The sequence below is a fragment of the Oncorhynchus mykiss genome, chromosome 25 (assembly GCF_057628025.1).
Source record: "Oncorhynchus mykiss isolate SJ-2025 chromosome 25, ASM5762802v1, whole genome shotgun sequence".
Classification (NCBI taxonomy): domain Eukaryota; kingdom Metazoa; phylum Chordata; class Actinopteri; order Salmoniformes; family Salmonidae; genus Oncorhynchus; species Oncorhynchus mykiss.
This window is the reverse complement of record NC_143046.1, coordinates 57,505,156-57,527,557: the sequence shown is the minus strand read 5'-3', so window position 1 is coordinate 57,527,557 and position 22,402 is coordinate 57,505,156. Positions and strand designations below refer to the sequence as shown.

General features: G+C 44.4%; 1 protein-coding gene across 1 annotated transcript; it reads right to left on the bottom strand.

Moving 5' to 3' along the window:
* Positions 1 to 1,667: 1,667 nt before the first annotated feature.
* Positions 1,668 to 19,107, bottom strand: kif28 (kinesin family member 28). Its single transcript, XM_090220624.1, has 25 exons — positions 18,921 to 19,107; positions 18,526 to 18,717; positions 15,782 to 15,985; positions 15,485 to 15,520; positions 15,252 to 15,371; positions 14,193 to 14,300; positions 13,636 to 13,790; positions 13,383 to 13,494; positions 12,993 to 13,060; positions 12,744 to 12,886; positions 12,337 to 12,458; positions 12,170 to 12,260; positions 12,010 to 12,070; positions 11,644 to 11,767; positions 10,512 to 10,674; positions 10,080 to 10,198; positions 9,245 to 9,352; positions 5,610 to 5,831; positions 5,463 to 5,533; positions 4,946 to 5,080; positions 4,687 to 4,853; positions 4,063 to 4,160; positions 3,776 to 3,911; positions 3,549 to 3,700; positions 1,668 to 3,316 (listed from the first exon to the last, which is right to left on the bottom strand). Exons 1-25 carry the CDS (start codon positions 18,993 to 18,995, stop codon positions 3,158 to 3,160), a joined length of 3,141 nt encoding a protein of 1,046 aa, XP_090076750.1. The 5' UTR covers positions 18,996 to 19,107; the 3' UTR covers positions 1,668 to 3,157.
* Positions 19,108 to 22,402: the final 3,295 nt, after the last annotated feature.

The following is a 22,402-nucleotide window of genomic DNA, read 5'->3' as shown; positions in this document are numbered from 1 at the left end:
TAGTGTACTACCCATGTCTACCATGGTGTCGCTCCATGGCTTTGTGAAGGCTGGATAACCTACTGTCATCTAGTGTACTACCCATGTCTACCATGGTGTCGCTCCATGGCTTTGTGAAGGCTGCATAACCTACTGTCATCTAGTGTACTACCCATGTCTACCATGGTGTCGCTCCATGGCTTTGTGAAGGCTGCATAACCTACTGTCATCTAGTGGAAGATATACTTATAACACCTTTTCATATAAAGCCCATGTACAGTAATCAGCTCACTGACAGATCTGTCTGATACCCACGGGGATCACATGTGAAGTGATTTTTACAATAACAATAACACAACTGATTATATTATTTAAACCAGTCTGAAGTTTAGTCAGATGAATCAAGCATTTTGCTATACACCCGCAATAACATCTGCTAAATATATGTACGCTACCAATAAAATGTGATTTGGGATGGACCGGAGGCGCTCCAGAGAACAGAACAACGGTTTGACTTCCACTTATTAGTTGCCTCATCTACAACATCTGCGTGTGAGAGACGCTAGGGTAAAGTATTATTTTCTTTCCATTTGTTCAAGATTATTTACAGACAATTATGTTTATCATTAAAAAAAATTAATACGTAAAACATTTTTTTATTGAAGGCATTAGTCCCTGAGTGACAAGTTTACTTTTCCCACTCTGTAGGCAGTGGTCTCTGCCATAGTTGATATCTCTTGGCTATGAAAATGTTTCCATCCACATGAAATGAGGTAATTCTGCTTTTAAAGTATTTGATTGTGAATGATGAGAGGAGAAAAGATGACAAGACAACTGGAAAAAAATGATCAAAATAGGAACTCATGAGGTTACTCCAGACGATAGCTGCTCCTCATTTGCTCATCTGCAGAAACTGCTCGACCGTCTTTATGTAAGTTCAGCTGGCTTTTCTCTCTGTTAAGTTGTTTTGCTCATTCGTTTATGGGAACTAACGCAAGTACCTTATTAGGCCAGCTGATTATATTAGGCTCCTTGAGTCTTGTTCCAGTAAGTTTCAGTCTGTAAGACAGCCAGGAGACGCCATTCCCCCATCAGGTAGACTCTCCATACAGCACTCTGCCTTGTGTCATATACAGCAGGCCAGTGGCTCCCAATCTTTTTCCGTTGCTGTATCACCAAATTAATTTTTCTCTGCTCGGAGTACCCCTGAAGTACCCCCTCATGTACATGTACATTTTACCAGTAGGTCTATGGTCTCATGATTCTTCCCAAGTACCCCCTTGTGGATTAGTCCTAGGACCCCTGGTTGGCAACCACTGCTATGACTCCTCTGTCATGTACTGACAAGTGACAGGACAGATCTGTAGGCTCTTTTTCTGTATGGAGAACATACATTCTATGAAAAACTTTGTCTTAAAGATCACGTGCTGGACACCTATTTTCTCAGAAAGGATGTCTTTGACACAAGAAAATAAATGAGGTTCTATCCGATCAACTGCAGGAGTGAATGGCGGTTCCAGGCCGGAGTGAGGAAGTAGAAGAGAAAGAGCATGGAACAATGGCTGCCGGTGGATTAATCACACTGTTAGGTAAAATAATGTCCATCATAATCTTGGCTTCAAATAAAACTGTCTTTGAATCGATTTACTGCATATGTGAATGAGTGACGCAGTATATTAAAAACCAAATGCAGTACAATTGTATTATTTATTAAAACAAATGCATTGAAAGTGTGCAAATATAGCATGCAAAGCCAAGATATGACTTGATTTTATTTTGTTAGTCCTCACTTGGACTAGTCTTCCAAGAGTCCTCAAACATTAAAATACAATATATAATACGATCACATTTTCACATTTAACACATTGTTCCAGACATAATACATAATGTCCTCTGGTCTGATGAAACAAAAATAGAACTGTTTGGCCATAACGACCATCATTATGTTTGGAGGGAAAAGAGGGAGGCTTGCAAGCCGAAGAACATCATCCCAACCGTGAAGCACGGAGGTGTGAGCATCATGTTGTGGGGGTGCTTTGCTGCAGGAGGGACTGGTGCACTTCACAAAATAGATGGCATCATGAGTCAGGAAAATTATGTGGATATATTGAAGCAACATCTCAAGACATCGGTCAGGAAGTTAAAGCTTGGTCGCAAATGGGTCTTCCAAATGGACAATGACCCCAAGCATACTTCCAAAATTGCGGACAACAAAGTCAAGGTATTGGAGTGGCCATTTGTGGGCAGAACTGAAAAAGCATGTGCGAGCAAGGAGGCCTACAAACCCAACTCAGTTACACCAGCTCTGAAAACAGGAATGGGACTAAATTCACCCAACTTATTGTGGGAAGCTTGTGAAAGGCTACCCAAAAAACATTTGACCCAAGTTAAACAATTTAAAGGCAATGCTACAAAATACTAATTGAGTGTATGTAAACTTCTGACCCACTGGGAATGTGATGAAAGAAATAAAAGCTAAAATAAATCATTCTCTCTATAATTCTGACATTTCACTTCCTAATAAATAAAGTGGTTATCCTAACTGGCCTAAGACAGGGAATTTTTACTGTCATAGTTGAAGTGTACCTATGATGAAAATAACAGGCCTCTCTCATCTTTTTAAGTGGGAGAACTTGCACAATTGCTGGATGACTAAATACTTTTTTGCCTCACTGTATATAGACAGGGGACCTGATTCTAGATCAGCACTCAGACACTTCATGAATACCGGCCCAGAATTGTCAGAGTTGATCTCTGCAGTGAAACAACTGTATTTCTGGTAATACAACAACGTCAAGATGTAATGGAGTGTAGACACACAAACACTAGTTGCACTACATTAGTATTGTTAGCATTAGCATTTACGGGAGTCCAATATATAATCCCAACTTGTTGACGATAAAACACAGGATCAAAAACCTCACTGACCCCTTTCCTCTTGGCACTTGTGTAAATCTGAAGGGATTGAAAATATGAAAGCCACATGTTGAAACTCCCACCCAGCCAATCATTCAGCAAGGTGGAAGTACAGCACGTTTTTACCTATCAGATCCTTTCACACTTACATGAAGTGCCCTGGCCCTAGAGGTTGTGGCCAGGGGTCAATTTGGGATTGGGCATTACATTTGTTTGATGGGGAGTTCCAGTTGTTCCGTTCAGGACTAGACGAGGATGGGAGTCAGGACCAGATTCCTGAGCGTTCCCGTTTGCGTCGTACAATGGCGGCCACATCCTGTTTGAGAGAGGAGACGCTCTGCTCCAGCAGCTCTGAGAAATCACGCAGCAGACCACCCTGCTCATCCACAAACAGCCTGAGCCCCAAGAGATCTGACTCCTCCTGGAACACACACACACACACACACACACACACACACACACACACACACACACACACACACACACACACACACACACACACACACACACACACACACACACACACACACACACACACACACACACACACACACACACACACACACACACACACACACACACACACACACACCTTAGATCAGTCAGTCAATAAGTATGTAAGTAGATTGATTAAATGACTGATTGATACATACACTGGGCCTGTGCCTGCGCAGGCGCTGCAGTTGAACCCTGACAGAGGTCATGCTGTGGTAGAAGACCTTCAGGGCGCGGGCGAACTCTGCATCACAGCTGGGCCGCAGACTGCTGCCCCGCATCTCTGACCGACCACGACCCCACTCTGCCCCTACACAGAGGAGGGGAGAGAGTGAGTGAGAGAGTGAGAGAACTTGACAGTTCAGTTGTTTAGTGCATGTCTGACCGGTCCTAGTTGTATTGAGCTGATCCCTCAGTGTGTTGTTCTCAGTCTTCAGTGCAGCGTTGGTGTTCCTCAGCTCCTCTACATCCTGCTGTAGAGCCTTCAGAGAGCAGCTCAGCTCTGAGCCAGGGTCCACTGTCTGCAACACACACACACACACACTATAGTGGATACACATACTATTTAACCCTATTTAACCCTTAACCCTCATGTAAATCTATAAACCTGTCCTACAAATACGACAAATTCTAAATCTCCGAGTGGTATGCAGATGTCTGATGTAGACTCACAGTAGCTGTCTCAGTTGCGCCAGCCTGGTCGATGATGAAGCATCCCTCTGGAGTCATCCTCACTCCCTCCAGAGATGACACCATGTCTCTACATCCCTCTGGACAGGAAAGTATCAAGCGTTACCCAGGTGTACGTGTGGCAGATGGGATCTGTGAAACTCGCTCCTCAGCCTGAGGTGTCTCCACTTGCGCTGCGGCATAGCTAGCTTTTCATGGGTGTGACCGGGTAAGATGCTTCAGGATGGCAGTCAAGTGTGATTGCGAGGCAGAGGTCCTGCGTTCAATCACCGGTATGAGCCGAATTAGGAGAAAGGGGTACTCGCCAAGCAAGCAGCATGATGTCCTTTACACGTGCATACAGTATGAATACAGTACGAGTTCCAAGTCGGCAAGTCCCAGGCTTACCCTTACTATCCTGGGCCCAGGTTTGTAGGCAAGTCCCAGCCTTACCCTTACTATCCTGGGCCCAGGTTTGTAGGCGAGCCCCAGGCTTACCCTTACTGGGCTCAGGTTTGTAGGCAAGTCCCTGGCTTACCCTTACTATGCGCAGGTTTGTAAGCGAGTACCAGGTTTACAGTTACTCTCCTGGGCTTAGGTTTGTAGGCAAGTCCCAGGCTTACTTACCCTGTAGGCCCCAAAGCTCCAGCACTAGGGCGCTGGTCTGCAGGTGTTCTAGCAGGCCTTGGGAGGTGTGCAGAGAGGTGAAGTGGACCCGCTGGTCCAGCAGGGGGTTGACATTGTGCCACACGGCCGGAGTGTAGAGGGGCTGGACACTGTCGAACATCCGGAACCTGGCAGGGGAAAGGTGACGTCAAGTCAATTAAGAACAAATACTTATTAATACTAAAGAACAAATACCACCCCAAATCTCTAACCCACTCACCCTATCTGAACGCCCCTGTTCCTGGCCTGTTGGACCCAGCGCAGGCCACAGCACTGATCCAGGACCAGCTGGAAGTCCAGCCGTCTCCCCAGTAGCTCAGAGGGGTCGATCAGGATGTCATCCTCCCCCAGAGTCCTGGACACAGAAGGGCCAGGGGTCGTATGTATCAAACCTCTCAGAAGGCTGTTTTAGGATCAGTTTTGCCTTTTAGATCACAATGAATAACATTACATGGACAGGGACTCTGAAATGCTTGATACTTTATGTAGCCAGTGGCCATATGTATCTAACACCCCTGATTCAACTAGCCAACCATTCATGTTCTTCTTCTTCATGTTATTCTAGACTGCAATTATTTAAATCTGGGTTGTTGATTAGGGCACAACATAGCAAAATAAAAATTAATATCGGAGTTCTAATTGGACAAGTTCAGGTTCAAAACGCTTTCTCTGTCCGTACTGAACACAACCCGGTAAAGTGTCTGCCTCCCATTCTTCTGTAATGTAATGTTACCCACAGTCCTGTAGGGCTGCATGGTAGAAGCTGGGCCTGCAGTATGGCCTCCTCAGTGCCCTCTGACCCCAATACCTGGAAACACAGAGAGGGATGAGATAGAACGACACGCACACATGCACGCGCACACACACAGACACACACACAGTACCTCCAGCTGTTCCTCCAGTGCGATACGGAAAGCCAGAGACTGCAGCCAGAGGTGGGCACTGCCCAAGAGCAGGGGCTCCAGCGGATCCCAAAAAGGGTCTCTGTCTCTGGGCATGGGCGCCCTGGCCGCCCCCTCTCCCTTCTGCTCCGTATGGTGCTGCTGATACAACTCCTCCATCAGGAACTTACGGTTCACAAACTTGGCCTTGGACCAGAGCCACACCTGTGGGGAGAGGACAACACACTCACCTGAGTTACACACACACCTGACACTTAACTCAGCTCTATGCAGCAATACGGATCCTACATACACTATACAGTGCCTTGCAAAAGTATTCATCCCCCTTGGCGTTTTTCATATTTTGCATTACAACCTGTAATTTAAATGGATTTTTATTTGTGGTCAAATGAAGAAAAAAAACTTGTTTAAAAACATTCTAAAAAATGAAAAAATGGAAAAGTGATACGTGCATATGTATTCACCCCCTTTGCTATGAAGCCTCTAAATAAGATCTGGTGCAACCAATTACCTTCAGAAGTCACATAATTTGTTAAATAAAGTCCACCTGTGTGCAATCTAAGTGTCACATGATCTGTCACATGATCTCAGTATATATATACACACCTGTTCTGAAAGACCCCCGAGTCTGCAACACCACTAAGCAAGAGGCACCACCAAGCAAGCGGCACCATGAAGACCAAGGAGCTCTCGAAACAGGTCAGGGACAAAGTTGTGGAGAAGTACAGATCAGGGTTGGGTTATACAAAAATATCTGAAACTTTGAACATCCCACGGAGCACCATTAAATCCATTATTAAAAAATTGAAAGAATATGGCACCACAACAAACTTGTCAAGAGAAGGCCGCCCACCAAAACTCACAGACCAGGCAAGGAGGGCATTAATCAGAGAGGCAACAAAGGGACCAAAGATAACCCTGAAGGAGCTACAAAGCTCCACAGCGGAGATTGGAGTATCTGTCTATAGGACCACTTTAAGCCGTACACCCCACAGAGCTGGGATTTACAGAAGAGTGGCCAGAAAAAAGTAATTGCTTAAATAGAAAAATAAGCAAACACGTTTGGTGTTCTCCAAAAGGCATGTGGGAGACTCCCCAAACATATGGAAGAAGGTACTCTGGTCAGATGAGACTAAAATTTAGCTTTTTGGCCACCAAGGAAAACGCTATGTCTGATGCAAACCCAACACCTCTTATCACCCGATAACACGATCCCTCAGTGTAGCATGGTGGTGGCAGCATCATGCTGTGGGGATGTTTTTCATCGGCAGGGACTGGGAAACTGGTCAGAATTGAAGAAATGATGAATGCCGCTAAATACAGGGAAATTCTTGAGGGAAACCTGTTTAAGTCTTCCAGAGATTTGAGACTGGGACGGAGGTTCACCTTCCAGCAGGACAATGACCCTAAGCATACTGCTAAAGCAACACTCGAGTGGTTTAAGGGGAAAAATGTAAATGTATTGGAATGCCCTAGTCAATGCTCAGACCTCAATCCAATTGAGAATCTCTGGTATGACTTAAAGATTGCTGTACACCAGAGGAACCCATCCAACTTGAAGGAACTGGAGCAGTTTTGCCTTGAAGAACGGGCAAAAATCCAAGCTTGTCGATACATACCCCAAGAGACTTGCAGCTGTAATTGCTGCAAAAGGTGACTCTACAAAGTATTGACTTTGGGGGGGGGGTGAATAGTTATGCACGCTCAAGTTCTGTTTTTTGTTCTTGTTTCACAATAAAAAATATTTTGCATCTTCAAAGTGGTAGGCAAGTTGTGTAAATCAAATGATACAACCCCCCCAAAAAATCTATTTTAATTTCAGTTTGTAAGGCAACAAAATAGGAAAAATCCCAAAGGGGGTGAATACTTTCGCAAGACACTATACAGTCGTGGCCAAAAGTTTTGAGAATGACACAAATATTAATTTTCACAAAGTTTGCTGCTTCAGTGTCTTTAGATATTTTTGTCAGATGTTACTATGGAATAATGAAGTATAATTACAAGCATTTCATACGTGTCAAAGGCTTTTATTTAAGTTAAGTTGATGCAAAGAGTCAATATTTGCAGTGTCGACCCTTCTTTTTTAAGACCTCTGCAATATGCCCTGGCATTCTGTCAATTAACTCTGGGCCACATCCTGACTGATGGCAGCCCATTGTTGCATAATCAATGCTTGGAGTTTGTCAGAATTTGTGGGTTTTTGTTTGTCCACCCGCCTCTTGAGGATTGACCACAAGTTCTCAATGTGATTAAGGTCTGGGGAGTTTCCTGGCCATGGACCAAAATTATCGATGTTTTGTTTCCCAAGCCACATAGTTATCACTTTTGCCCCTTGACAAGGTGCTCCATCATGCTGGAAAAGGCATTATTCGACACCAAACGGTTCCTGGATGGTTGGGAGAAGTTGCTCTCGGAGGATGTGTTGGTACCATTCTCTATTCATGACTGTGTTCTTAGGCAAAATTATGAGTGAGCCCACTCCCTTGGCTGATAAGCAACCCCACACATGAATGGTATCAGGATGCTTTACTGTTGGCATGACACAGGACTGATGGTAGCGCTCACCTTGTCTTCTCTGGACAAGCTTTTTTCCGGATGCCCCAAACAATCGGAAAGGGGATTCATCAGAGAAAATGACATTACCCCGGTCCTCAGCAGTCCAATCCCTGTACCTTTTGCAGAATATCAATCTGTCCCTGATGTTTTTCTAGAGAGAAGTGGCATCTTTGCTGCCCTTCTTGACACCAGGCCATCCTCCAAAAGTCTTCGCCACACTATGCGTGCAGATGCACTCACACCTGCCTGCTGCCATTGCTGAGCAAGTTCTGTACTGGTGGTGCCCCGATCCCGCAGCTGAATCAACTTTCGGAGACGGTCCTGGAGCTTGCTGGACTTTCTTGGGCACCCTGAAGCCTTCTTCACAACAATTGAACAGCTCTCCTTGAAGTTCTTGATGATCCGATCAATGGTTGATTTAGGTGCAATCCACTGGCAGCAATATCCTTGCCTGTGAAGCCCTTTTTATGCAAAACAATGATGATGGCACGTGTTTCCTTGCAGGTAACCATGGTTGACAGAGGAAGAACAATGATTCCAAGCACCACCCGCCTTTTGAAGCTTCCAGTCTGTTATTTGAACTCAATCAGCATAGAGTGATCTTCAGCCTTGTCCTCGTCAACACTCACACCTGTGTTAATGAGAGAATCACTGACATGATGTCAGCTGGTCATTTTGTGGCAGGGCTGAAATGCAGTGGAAATGTTTTTTGGGGATTCAGTTCATTTGCATGACAAAGATGGACTTTGCAATTAATTGCAATTCATCTGATCACTCTTCATAACATTCTGGAGTATATGCAAATTGCCATCATACAAACTGAGGCAGCAGACTTTGTGAAAATTAATATTAGTGTCATTCTCAAAACTTTTGGCCACGACTGTATATACAGATTATAATCAAATATGTCTTCAGAATAAAACCACAAGTGGACCTTGCAGTAATTTAGGGGTTGATAGTGTTCATAGCTAAATGGGTCAAGTTATGTTCCATGTAGAGATATTACAGTCATCTAGTATGACAATATTCAGGAGGCGTGATTGACAGTATGGTCTCCCCACCTGTTTGTTTTCCAATGATGTCACTCTGACAGCGATCTCCTTCTCCAAGTCATGACCTTTAGAGTCTGATAACGCCAGGTTCTTAATCTCCAGTTTAAATTCCACCCCCTGGACACATAATTAGATAATTAGATGATTCATGTAATGGTTTAGCATTACTCAGATTACATCCAGTAGTCAATACAAACTGAAATCTGGGGAAATAACACTATATAATTCATTGTTATCTAAAATGACATATTTTTCTCACAAACACAAGTAAAGGGACATTGGTTTTTAGGGATGTTGAGAATGATGGGGGACGTTGTGATCTAATGATGCAAATCTCTACCTTATGATCTAATGATGCAAATCTCTAATTTATGATCTAATGATGCAAATCTCTACCTTATGATCTAATGATGCAAATCTCTAATTTATGATCTAATGATGCAAATCTCTACCTCATGATCTAATGATGCAAATCTCAGGACGAAAATGTTGCCGCATTAACATGTAAACCATGCATAATGGGGAATTATAAAACAGAATGTCAAACCCATCAGGATTAAAGTGATACTTCAGGATTTGGTCAATCTACTTCCCCAGAGTCAGATTAACTCATGGATACCATTTTGAAGTCTCTGCGTTTCCAGTAATAAGGAAGTTAGAGGTAGTTTCACGAGCAAATACTAAGTAACACTAGTAAGCAATTAGCGACTTCCTTCAGACTGCACGCAGAGACATACAAATAGTATCTATGAGCTCATCTGACCCTGGGGAAGTAGATAAAGGGCTACATTGACAAAATCATGAAGTATTCCTTTAAAAGTATAATATTGTGTTTATCTGTCACCTTGTGTAGCTCCTGGCTCATCTGGTTGGCCTCAGCCACCATGGGCATCAGTTTGATGTAGTCATAGAAAACAGCCAGGAGACTGGGGTCGGTCTGACTGGGGACTGCACTGGAGTCACCTACAGGGGGAGACAGAGCGAGAGGAGATACACACATCATCAATTTCTGTGTGAGACACTAACATCGAGGTAATCTCGCTCTTTCTGTCTCGCACACAGTAGCTCTCTCTCTCTCTCTCTCTAGGAGACAGATACTTCTCCTCGTTTCTCTCTGCCACTCTCTTACACAAGCTTTTGCTCTCTAAAACACATTCTTCTACCCTTTCTCTAATCTTTTTTTTTACCTCTGTCACATGCATGCACACCCACACCCCCTTCCTCTCTCTCTGTCTCTCTCATTCTCCCTCCCTCCCTCCATCTCTCTCTCTCCTACCCTGTGTCTGCTCCTCACACAGTGAGTGGAGGTTGATGCCCTCAGCGGCTGCCAGTTCAGACTGGAAGTAGTCGTAGTCATAGCGACTCCAGTCATCCCCGCCCCTCTCAGATGGGTAGCCAATGAACAGGTAGGTGCTGTTAGAACCCAGGATGAGTCGGTCCTAGAGGCGAGGGGGCAGAGGTCGGGTTGATATGAGGGTAGGAATCAAGGACTTAAACCATTGTCCACTTCCGAGGCATAGTGCATAGGATAGGGGCAGTGGTGGTCATCACAATCTGGTCATGCTAAAGACGATGAGAGAATAACTATAGTGATTATTACTAGCCATACAGTGCATTCGAAAGGTATTCAGACCCCTTGACTTTTTCCACATTTTGTTAAGTTACAGCCTCATTCTAAAATGGATTAAATACTTTTTTACACACCCCATAATGACAGAGTGAAAACAGGTTTGCAATTGTTTTTGCTAATTCATTAAAAATACATGTTTAAAAAAAATATTTACATAAGTATTCAGACCCTTTACTATGAGACTCGAAATTGAGCTCAGGTGCATCCTGTTTCCATTGATCATCCTTGAGATGTTTCTACAACTTGATTGGAACCCACCTGTGGTAAATTCAGTTGATTGGACATGATTTGGAAAGGCACACACCTGTCTATATAAAGTGACAGAGTTGACAGTTAATGTCGGAGCAAAAACCAAGCCATGAGGTTGAAGGAATTGTCCATAGAATTCCAAGACAGGATTGTGTCGAGACAAAAACATTTGTAAATGTGATATTTAAATTTTTGCTTTGTTATTATGGGGTATTGTGTGTAGATTGATGAGGGGGGGGGGGGGGGGTGGACAATTGAATCAATTTCAGAATAAGGCTGTAACTTAACAAATTGTGGAAAAAGTTAAGGGGTCTGAATACTTTCCAATTTGCACCGTAAATGTTATTTTAACCCCTAACCTTTACCCTTACCTCTTAAGCCCATATGAAAAACTCGCGCTCATGTTCGTGCTCATCAGGTTTGACCATGTTGCGACTAATGTCTGAACTACGCTGAGTATATGTCCTATAGTTCCACAGAGGGGCCTGTTTCAAAATGGCAGAAATAGTTTGATTCCATGGAGACGAACCAGGTGCTGCAGCTCGGTCTTCTGGGAGATGGGTGTTCCGTTGACAACGACATTTGACCCCGCCAGTGGGGTCAGGTACACCCTACGCTGGACGTTACTGAACACAGCGTGACGGTCCTGGATCCTGAGGAGGTAAAAAGGGTTTATTGGTGACCTGTATTTTCTTTTTTTGTAACTATTTATAAAATGTATGTACCATTCCCAGACTGTCCCTTTTATTGATGTCATAAATGAACCAAACAAAGCAGCACCTGTCAAACGCAGTCCGCATTTATTCAGGTTTTGTGCTTGATAAAAAAAAGTGTGATGAATTCAAAGCCAATTTGCACCTATTCAAAATGTGTTTTTTGTGTGCGTCATACTCACCCTAGGCCCCTGATTGAGATGGACCTGGGTGAAGAGTCAGAGAGCCCTATATCCCACTCACCTATAAAACACACACACACACAATTCCCAAAGTCTTGATTGAGTGCGTGTATGTTCATTCGATCGTAAAGCTGTAGTCTGGGGCAGAGGAGAGACTCACCCTCCTGGATGAAGAGCTTGACCACCCCTGACAGCTGAGTATCCTCGTTGATGTTCAGGATGTACGGATGCATCTGCATCATCCTCCGCTCCTGAGAAAGAGAGAGAGAGGGTGGAGTGAGGAAGGGGAGATATGAGGGGCGTGCGTGTGTGCGTGTGCATGCGTACCTGTGTGATAGTCGCATACTGCTGCTCCCAGTCCTTCAAGGCCTCCTGTAGATGTTGTTCCCAGAGGGTCTGGATGGCTCTGATCTGCAGCTCGTTATGGGTCAACAGCCGACGCAGCTCCTCTGGACACAACAACAACAACATAAATACAGCTACATATTAGTACACTAACATTCTAACTAACATGTTGCCCACTTTCTCTTCTCCCTGCCCTTACTCCTCCTGCTATCGCTCCAAGTCACAACTATGCTGCCCTCCCTCCTTCCATCTCCTACTGGTTTCGTCCTCTGCCCTCCCTCCCTCCCTCCCTCCCTCCCTCCCTCCCTCCCTCCCCTACTGGTTTCGTCCTCTGCCCTCCCTCCCTCCCTCCCTCCCTCCCTCCCTCCCTCCCTCCCTCCCTCCCCTACTGGTTTCGTCCTCTGCCCTGCGTCCCTCCTGTCCCAGGCGGCTGAGTCTCTGCAGGAGCCTGGCGTTCTCAGCCTTCAGCTCCTTCACCAGGCGCTCCGTGGGACTCTCGTTCACCACCGCACGGTTCTGAATACGCTTTGCCCTAAGGGGGCGGGGGGGGGGGGGGGGGGGGGTCATCTGTGAACTGTACTGTATGTGTCAAATACTAAGAGTTTTCTAACAAAGAAGGAATGCTGGACCTACTGTACCTTTCTGCATATCGCAGGGTTGAGATAGACTCTTCATAGCAGATATCAGCTGGACTCAGGGCTGCAATCTGAGCATTCTGGTATTTAGTTATGACAGAAAGGGCACATCATATCTTTAGATGTTAATAGAGCTGTATGCTACACTCCTAGAAAAAAGGGTTCCAAAAGGGTTATTCGGCTGTCCCCATAGGAAAACCATTTTGGTTCCAGGTAGAACCGTTTCGGGTTCCATTAAGAACCCTCTGTGGAAAGGGTTTTTACCTGGAACCAAAACGGTTCTACCTGGAACCAATAAGGCTTCTCCAACGGGTTGTCCTATGGGGACAGCTGAAGAACCTGTTTAGGTTCTAGATAGCATCTTTTTTTCTAAGGGTGTAGACAAAGGGTTACCATGACAGTACGGCTGTTCCCCCCCAGGGCAGACTGCAGCAGCTTGGTGAGGACAGAGTCTCTATATGGGATATGGACTACTTTCTTCCCTACCGCTACATCAGCAAGGGCACTGCAGGGAGAGGAGGAGGAGGAGGAGGAAGGAGAGGAGATGAGAGAAGTCGGAATACAAAAAGCAGTGCTGGATAAAATATATGAATATAGAAAGAGTTTTTGGTGACATGTTGGCGTGGAGGGCAGATCTCTCCCTGACCTGATGACGTTGCCCAGGGTGGTGAGGCTGAGGTTGATGGCTGTGCCCTCTTTGAGCCGGTCGGCCTCGGAACCTGACACCCGCTGTCTCTCGCTGCCCGCCAGGTCCACCAGGTTGATGTTAGACTGCTTGGTGATGCTCTCCTCAGAGAAGATCTGCAGAGGGACAGGAGAGGGTCAGAGATACAATAAGAACACCAAGGGCCATGTCTAATACCCAAATCAACCCCTCTCGCCACTACCCCCCTTGGCACCTGTGTACATCTGAAGCACAGGAGGTTGGTGGCACCTTAATTGGGGAGGACGAGCTCGTGGTAATGGCTGGAGCGGAATGAGTGGACTTTTCCATTTGCTCTGTTCCGGACATTATTATGAGCCGTCCTCCCCTCAGCAGCCTCCACTGATCTGAAAGGATTGGACAGATGTGTCCAACGAGCAACAAGTACCTTCTGGCTTATCCAATGGCAAGGTCAAGCTTTTTCCATACTTATCTAATCCTCTCAGAGCAGAAGTGTTTAGGGATTAGGGGCTAGGGGTTGACTGGGCATTGTGACTTACCTGTTTGAGCTGGAGGATGATGAGCATGTGTGAGCGGCTGCTGTTGGCGTTCATGTGTGTGGTGGCCGTGGTGCGCATCCTCGTCCCCTGCTCCATCAGCTGCTCCACCTACAAAATATATATATATCAATAAATCAATTTGATTAAAAATAATAATAATAATAATAATATTGATACATATACAGTGATCTCCAAAAGTATTGGGACAGTGACATTGAACTTATACAATGACTATGAGGTTAAAGCTTTCATTTGAGGGTATTTTCGTCCGTATCGGGTGAACAGTTTAGAAATTACAGCACTTCTTGTACATAGTTCCCCCATTTTACAGGACCAAAAGTATTGGGACAAATTCACATATATGTGTATTAAAGTAGTAAAAAGTGAAGTATTTGGTCCCATATTCCTAGCGCACAATGACTACATCAAGCTTTTGACTCCACACATTTGTTGGATAAATTTGCTGTTTGTTTTGGTGAGTCTCAGATAATTTTGTGCCTAATAGAAATTAATGGTAAATAATGTAGTGTGTCATTTTGGAGTCACTTTTATTGTAAAATAAGAATAGAATATGTTCCTCAACACATCTACATTCATGTGGATGCTACCATGATTACGGATAATCCTGAAATAATTGTGAATAAGGATGAGTGAGAAAGTTAGATGCACAAATATCATCTCCCCGAGACATGCTAACCTCTCACCATTACAGTAACAGGGGAGGTTAGCATTATTGCGGGGATATGATATTTGTGCATCTAACTTTCTCACTCATTTTTGTAGCGACACAAGTTTGATGTAGTCTATGAATGCGTGCTATGAATATGAGACCAAATACTTAACTTTTTACTATTTTAAAACCCATAATATATGGGAATTTCTCCCGATACTTTTGGTCCCCTAAAATGGGGGAACTATGTATAAAAAGTGCTGTAATTTCTAAACGGTTCACCCGATACGGACGAAATCACCCCAAAAGTAAAGCTGACAGTCTGCACGTTGACCTCATAGTCATTGTATTGTTTCACTGTACGTAGAGATAATAATGAAATGTTGCACCTGTGGGGCGCTGTCACAGGGGACCCTGCGAAGCCCCTCCACATAGAAGCCTCTCTGCTGCTCCTCTCGGACACGCAGTCCCCCCGGAGACCGAGACCCCCGTGACAACAGGTCAACTACCTGGAGGGGGGGCAAGGGCTTGGGGTCAAAACCTGGACAGATCCACTGTGAACTGTACATGTCTAATACTCAAGAGTTTTCAACAGGCATGACAGAGATAAGTCCAGACTTACCTGTTCATTGTAGATTTCCAACATGCTGAAAAAGACCTTGGGGAACAGAGGAGCCCATTGAAAATGAAAAAAATCTAAAAATAATTTCTGGCTGTGATATTAGTTTTTGTCTTCTTGTTTTGTTTGTGTAATTGTCCTGTGTTGTGGTTGTCTTTTGGTACAGTTAGTCTATCTGTGACATGTCCATTTTTTATGATTAGTTAGAAAAACATGTTTTTTAAATGCTTATTTTTTTATTTTTTTATTATTTGTTTTATAGATTTTTTTAAAAAGAAGTCATATTTCAGACATACACACCTGGCACTGTCGGCTGTCCTGGTTGGCCCTGATGGCCTGAAACAGTTTGTCAGAGAGGGTGGGCACCAGGCCCTTGTTGGGTCCGTACCCAACCATGGAGTAGCTCTTCCCTGAGCCAGTCTGCCCGTAGGCTAGCAGGGTGGCGTTATAACCTTGAAGGGCATTCTCCAGGATCCCCTCCCCCAGGTCCTGGAACACACTACCCTGAGGGAGAGCATACGGAGTTGCTACACTGAGGATGAATATATAGAGTTACTGCCCTGAAGGTGAGACCGACAGAGTTACTGCCCTGAGTGAGAACATACAGAGTTACTTCCCTGAGTGAGAATAGACAGAGTTACTGCCCTGAGTGAAAACATACAGAGTTACTGCCCTGAGTGAGAATAGACAGTTACTGCCCTGAAGGTGAGACCGACAGAGTTACTGCCCTGAGTGAGAACATACAGAGTTACTGCCCTGAGTGAGAACATACAGAGTTACTGCCCTGGAGGTGAGACCGACAGAGTTACTGCCCTGAGTGAGAACATACAGAGTTACTGCACTGAGTGAGAACATACAGAGTTACTGCCCTGAGTGAGAATAGACAGTTACTGCCCTGAGTGAGAATAGACAGTTACTGCCCTGAGTGAGAATAGACAGTTACTGACCTGAGTGAGAACATACAGAGTTACTGCCCTGAGTGAGAAAAGACAGAGTTACTGCCCTGAGTGAGAACCTACAGAGTTACTGCCCTGAGTGAGAATAGACAGAGTTACTGCCCTGAGTGAGAACCTACAGAGTTACTGCCCTGAGTGAGAATAGACAGAGTTACTGCCCTGAGTGAGAACCTACAGAGTTACTGCCCTGAGTGAGAACCTACAGAGTTACTGCCCTGAGTGAGAATAGACAGAGTTACTGCCCTGAGTGAGAACATACAGAGTTACTGCCCTGAGTGAGAACATACAGAGTTACTGCCCTGAGTGAGAATAGACAGAGTTACTGCCCTGAGTGAGAACATACAGAGTTACTGCCCTGAGTGAGAACATACAGAGTTACTGCCCTGAGTGAGAATAGACAGAGTTACTGCCCTGAGTGAGAACCTACAGAGTTACTGCCCTGGAGGTGAGACCGACAGAGTTACTGCCCTGAGTGAGAAAAGACAGAGTTACTGCCCTGAGTGAGAACATACAGAGTTACTGCCCTGAGTGAGAATAGACAGAGTTACTGCCCTGAGTGAGAACCTACAGAGTTACTGCCCTGAGTGAGAATAGACAGAGTTACTGCCCTGAGTGAGAACCTACAGAGTTACTGCCCTGAGTGAGAACCTACAGAGTTACTGCCCTGAGTGAGAATAGACAGAGTTACTGCCCTGAGTGAGAACATACAGAGTTACTGCCCTGAGTGAGAACATACAGAGTTACTGCCCTGAGTGAGAATAGACAGAGTTAATGCCCTGAGTGAGAACATACAGAGTTACTGCCCTGAGTGAGAACATACAGAGTTACTGCCCTGAGTGAGAATAGACAGAGTTACTGCCCTGAGTGAGAACCTACAGAGTTACTGCCCTGGAGGTGAGACCGACAGAGTTACTGCCCTGAGTGAGAAAAGACAGAGTTACTGCCCTGAGTGAGAACATACAGAGTTACTGCCCTGAGTGAGAATAGACAGAGTTACTGCCCTGAGTGAGAACCTACAGAGTTACTGCCCTGAGGGAGAATAGACAGAGTTACTGACCTGAGTGAGAACCTACAGAGTTACTGCCCTGAGTGAGAATAGACAGAGTTACTGCCCTGAGTGAGAACATACAGAGTTACTGCCCTGAGTGAGAATAGACAGAGTTACTGCCCTGAGTGAGAACATACAGAGTTACTGCCCTGAGTGAGAACATACAGGGTTACTGCCCTGAGTGAGAATAGACAGAGTTACTGCCCTGAGTGAGAATAGACAGAGTTACTGCCCTGAGGGAGAACATACAGAGTTACTGCCCTTGGGGAGAACATACAGAGTTACTGCCCTGAGTGAGAACATATAGAGTTACTGCCTTGAGGGAGAACATACAGAGTTACTGCCCTGAGGGAGAACATACAGAGTTACTGCCCTGAGTGAGAACATACAGAGTTACTGCCCTGAGTGAGAATAGGCATAGTTACTGCCCTGAGTGAGAACATACAGAGTTACTGCCCTGAGTGAGAACATACAGAGTTACTTCCCTGAGTGAGAACATACAGAGTTACTGCCTTGAGGGAGAATATACAGAGTTACTGCCCTGAGTGAGAACATATAGAGTTACTGCCTTGAGGGAGAATATACAGAGTTACTGCCCTGAGTGAGAACATACAGAGTTACTGCCCTGAGTGAGAACATACAGAGTTACTGCCCATGGGGAGAAAATACAGAGTTACTGCCCTGAGTGAGAACATACAGAGTTACTTCCCTGAGTGAGAACATACAGAGTTACTGCCTTGAGGGAGAATATACAGAGTTACTGCCCTGAGTGAGAACATACAGAGTTACTGCCCTGAGTGAGAACATACAGAGTTACTGCCCTGAGTGAGAACATACAGAGTTACTGCCCTGAGTGAGACCATACAGAGTTACTGCCCCGAGGGAGAATATACAGAGTTACTGCCCTGAAGGTGAGACCGACAGAGTTACTGCCCCGAGGGAGAATATACAGAGTTACTGCCCTGCCCTCCTCAATGTATCATCCTCCTCAGCTAGGTACAGGCAAGAGAAGTATCTTCTCCCCCTTTCCACCTCCTCACCTGGTCAGCATATCGTCCTCCAGGCTCTTCAGGTATGTACAGGCCAGAGCAGTCTCTGGTGAAGCCGCTGTGGGACCAGTAGGCATAGTCAAAGCAGAAGGAGCGTGGGCTCTGGCTGTTCCGAGGGTCCTGGATGGTGATGGTGCTGGAGGCCATAGAGATAATGCAGCGGCTGCCCGCGTCCCTCTCTCTCTGGGCACGGGAGGGGAGAGACGTGGGGGTGGGGGACCAGTGCAGCAGGTATAGTATTGGTGGAGGACCACATAGTACACAAAACACAGTGCAGATTGGCATGACACAGTCCGATGATGGATCATGTCCTAGAAAAAGTAGTAGGAGAGAAATACTAAACCGAACAAACAACTAGAAACATCCCAGATCTGTCCACAACTGACCTTGTTGAAGGGTCTGACGCGTACGGCCACTTTGACACAGTCCTTCCCCGGCATCTCTGCTCCTTTAGCCCTCATGATCGTCCCTGCTTCTGTAAGGGAAAGGCTGGGTGACACCCTGCACCCACTGACAGCAGCACCAGGGCTGCAGCTCAATAGTCTAGAGCAGCTTCCTCGTCATTGTCTTCTCTCCCCGGTCCGCACTGATGTTTTGGCTAAGAACCAGACAGGTGAAAAAGATGTCCTGAAAGACATCATCCATGTTGCTTTCATCAAGTCTGTATTTTCAGGTGAAGGAGAGGAGACGGGGAGAGGTGACCACTCCAGGCTATTGAGACGCAGCACAGGCAAGTAGCTAAGTAACCTGAGTAGCCAGGTGATCACTTTCACTCTGCATCCCTCTGTATGAATTATACACAGACTCAGCGCCTTTTATAAAGGAAAGCTACGCACAACCTTTTATAAAGGCTACAGACACACAGCCTTTTTTGAAAGGGAGACTACAGACACACAGCCTTTTTTGAAAGGGAGACTACAGACACACAGCCTTTTTTGAAAGGGAGACCACAGACACACAGACTTTTTTGAAAGGGAGACTACAGACACACAGCCTTTTTTGAAAGGGAGACTACAGACACACAGCCTTTTTTGAAAGGGAGACTACAGACACACAGTCTTTTTTGAAAGGGAGACTACAGACACACAGCCTTTTTTGAAAGGGAGACTACAGACACACATACTTTTTTGAAAGGGAGACTACAGACACACACAGAAACCTTTATAAAGGAAGATTACGAACACTCACAGTTAACTTTTGTCACCGTACGAGCCAGTACTAACACCCCCCTGCCGACTCATAGTAGCCATCAGTCTTATACCTCCATGGCATACTTCTATCACACAAATCATCTCAGAAAAGGTCTTAGGAATCCTGTTCAAACCAGTTTTAAAACTCCCAGCTCAGAGTAGGTGATGATGTTAATTAAGACATTGCCTAGACAAGATCTGAGCTAGAAGCATAAACAATTCATCAAAGTTTATCTTGGCTGGTAATCATGACAGTTTGATGCTCATTGACGTTGTTGCAAATTATGGGGAATAACCAATCGCGATGAGGCATCGCCAGCTGTGAACTCTATGGGTAACAAGCTTCAGACAAACACGGTGAATGTGACTGTACATAAATCAAATGTTGTAATGGTAAAAAGTTTGATATAATTTTCACCTGGCACGATCAATTAATTTGCCTACTCTTAATTATTGCCTAATATTACATATTTGCCCTAGATGCCTTCAATTGGCCAATTTATAGGCATCCCCAATTTAGACATTTCTTAACAACGTGATGTTATGCTCCAAATGGGTAACATGAAATAACACGATGAAGGTAATTAAATAATCAAAGGAAAAACATGTTTACTGATTAGCCTCGTGGTTATAAGTATTTAGGCATATAATTGTAAAATAGACCTCATGTGAAATCATTGTCAAAAGCGTAAGAGATACTGTTACATGTACAGTAAGTCAAGACTATTAGTAGAAATATAAGTACTGCTGATAATAATGCCATTGTCATCAAGGCAGAGGACATTTATGCATAGACCATGTATCTGATGCTGTCTGGACAAAAAGAGTATGGCATGTCATACTCAGGCTAGATACAGTAAGGCAAAGGGGCTGACAGCATCCTGTTTCACCCGCTCGGATGCTTTCACCTGCTCATGAGGTCTCCTAAATATCTGTAAACTAGGTGGGAATCCTATGACTAAAGAGGCTTTATGAATAGCTTCTATTTTTACCCATAAAAGTAGGAGTAAAATGTATCTATTCTCAGCATTTACGACCAATTTCCTACTCATGATTGGCCCCTTTACTCTCATGTGAAACCTTTAGCTCGACCTGACCTTGATCTTAATTGTTCATGAGTCAGTAGCTAGGTCTCCATCCAATTGGTGACCGATTTCCAGGCGAATACTCAAAAATCTGCATAAAATCAACATGCGCATTTGCTCACCAGAGAAGTTTATATCAAATTGACTTGTGGTCGATGTGCGTGATGACGTAGTGCACATAAAATACATTTAGCTGTTAAAGTCCCATGTATCGAATAAAACATACAAGTATATACTTTACATGAGATTATGGACAAAAGAGCAAGTATATTTTTCAAACGACAGCCAAGCATCGATTGTCATGTCACCAGAATAGGAACCTCGATATTTTTTGGAAAGGCGCATCAAGCTCATCACCTTGCACTTTTACCATCCTATTAAGTTAAGCGTTTATTTCATTAGTATCCTAATAAACAGCATGCTTTCCCGACGAGTTGTAGTTGGACCACACGTCATCGCGTGCGTGACTCCGTTTAATTTGGTATGGTTATTATAATCAATATTTGCGCATAAAAGCACTTCCGACATGTCTCGCATAATACATTTTAATGACACAAGAAGATCCCACCTTGGTCTAGCGTATTTTGTTTTGTCCACACTTACATCAAGGCCTGTCATAACATTTTTTATCCAACATGTACTTCACTCTCATAAAAAGGTTGGATGGAAACCTGGTTGGTGTGTCAATTCAAATACGTCTACTAAACGACTACGACTACTAAATGTACACAGTTAAGGTTTCTAGCCATCCAGGATACAGTTTTAGTACTAGCTGCTTACTGGCAATAGCAGAACATTGGATAGAGACATTAACTCGTTTTAAAGAGCAACTGAAAAAAAAAAAAAATTCTCTAGTTGCAAACTGCCTATGTGGTATCGATGAGTCGGAAATATTTATTCTAGTCAAAATGTACTAAAGTGTAAATACGATAAATGTTGGTCAAAGTAAATCCCAAACTGAGATTTGCGAGATTAGGAGAAAAAGTCACGGAATGAAAGGTACATAAATTATTTGGGATGGTTGATTTAAATCATGCCCACATATCCACAGCACCAAAGTAATCATCAATTCAGCACGCAGCTGCATGCAACACGATTGTAATGTTCAGCACACTGACCCTATGGCGCTAGTTAGGGACTAGCAGTACATTAGTGTACATGGGACACTATTTAAACATTTCCATAAATCCACATTTCAATTAAATAACCTAAATCAACTATAAATTGTAGTAATTCATATAAAAATTGAAAGCATTTAAGAAAACGAAAAGTGTGCAACATGAAAATAGTTTTATTTACATTGTGTAATATATTGACGTCCCCAACTCGCCCCACAGATAGGCTTTCCAAAGTCAAACCATGGTTGTACACCGGCACGCTGAAGCTAATTGGCGAAATCAATTCTAAGCTACTTCATTTTTTTTTACCAGGTTACAGTTTCAAGTTTAATGTGTACTGTTTTTTCAGAGTGCATGCACAAACGCTTCCCACATGTGACCACACTCGAGACACCCGCATCAAAGCATGCCAAAGACCCAAATCTCGTTCTGTTGCATTTCCTAATGAGGACGATTGAAAGAGGCGAAAAATCAG

Coding starts and splice junctions, on each gene's coding strand:
- kif28 (XM_090220624.1), bottom strand. CDS start 18,995: ATGAGGGCTAAAGGAGCAGAGATGCCGGGGAAGGACTGTGTCAAAGTG. Junction 15,372..15,484: donor TGGAAATCTACAATGAACAG/GTAAGTCTGGAC, acceptor CCCCCCCTCCAG/GTAGTTGACCTGTTGTCACG. Junction 12,071..12,169: donor CAAGCTCTTCATCCAGGAGG/GTGAGTCTCTCC, acceptor TGTGTTTTATAG/GTGAGTGGGATATAGGGCTC.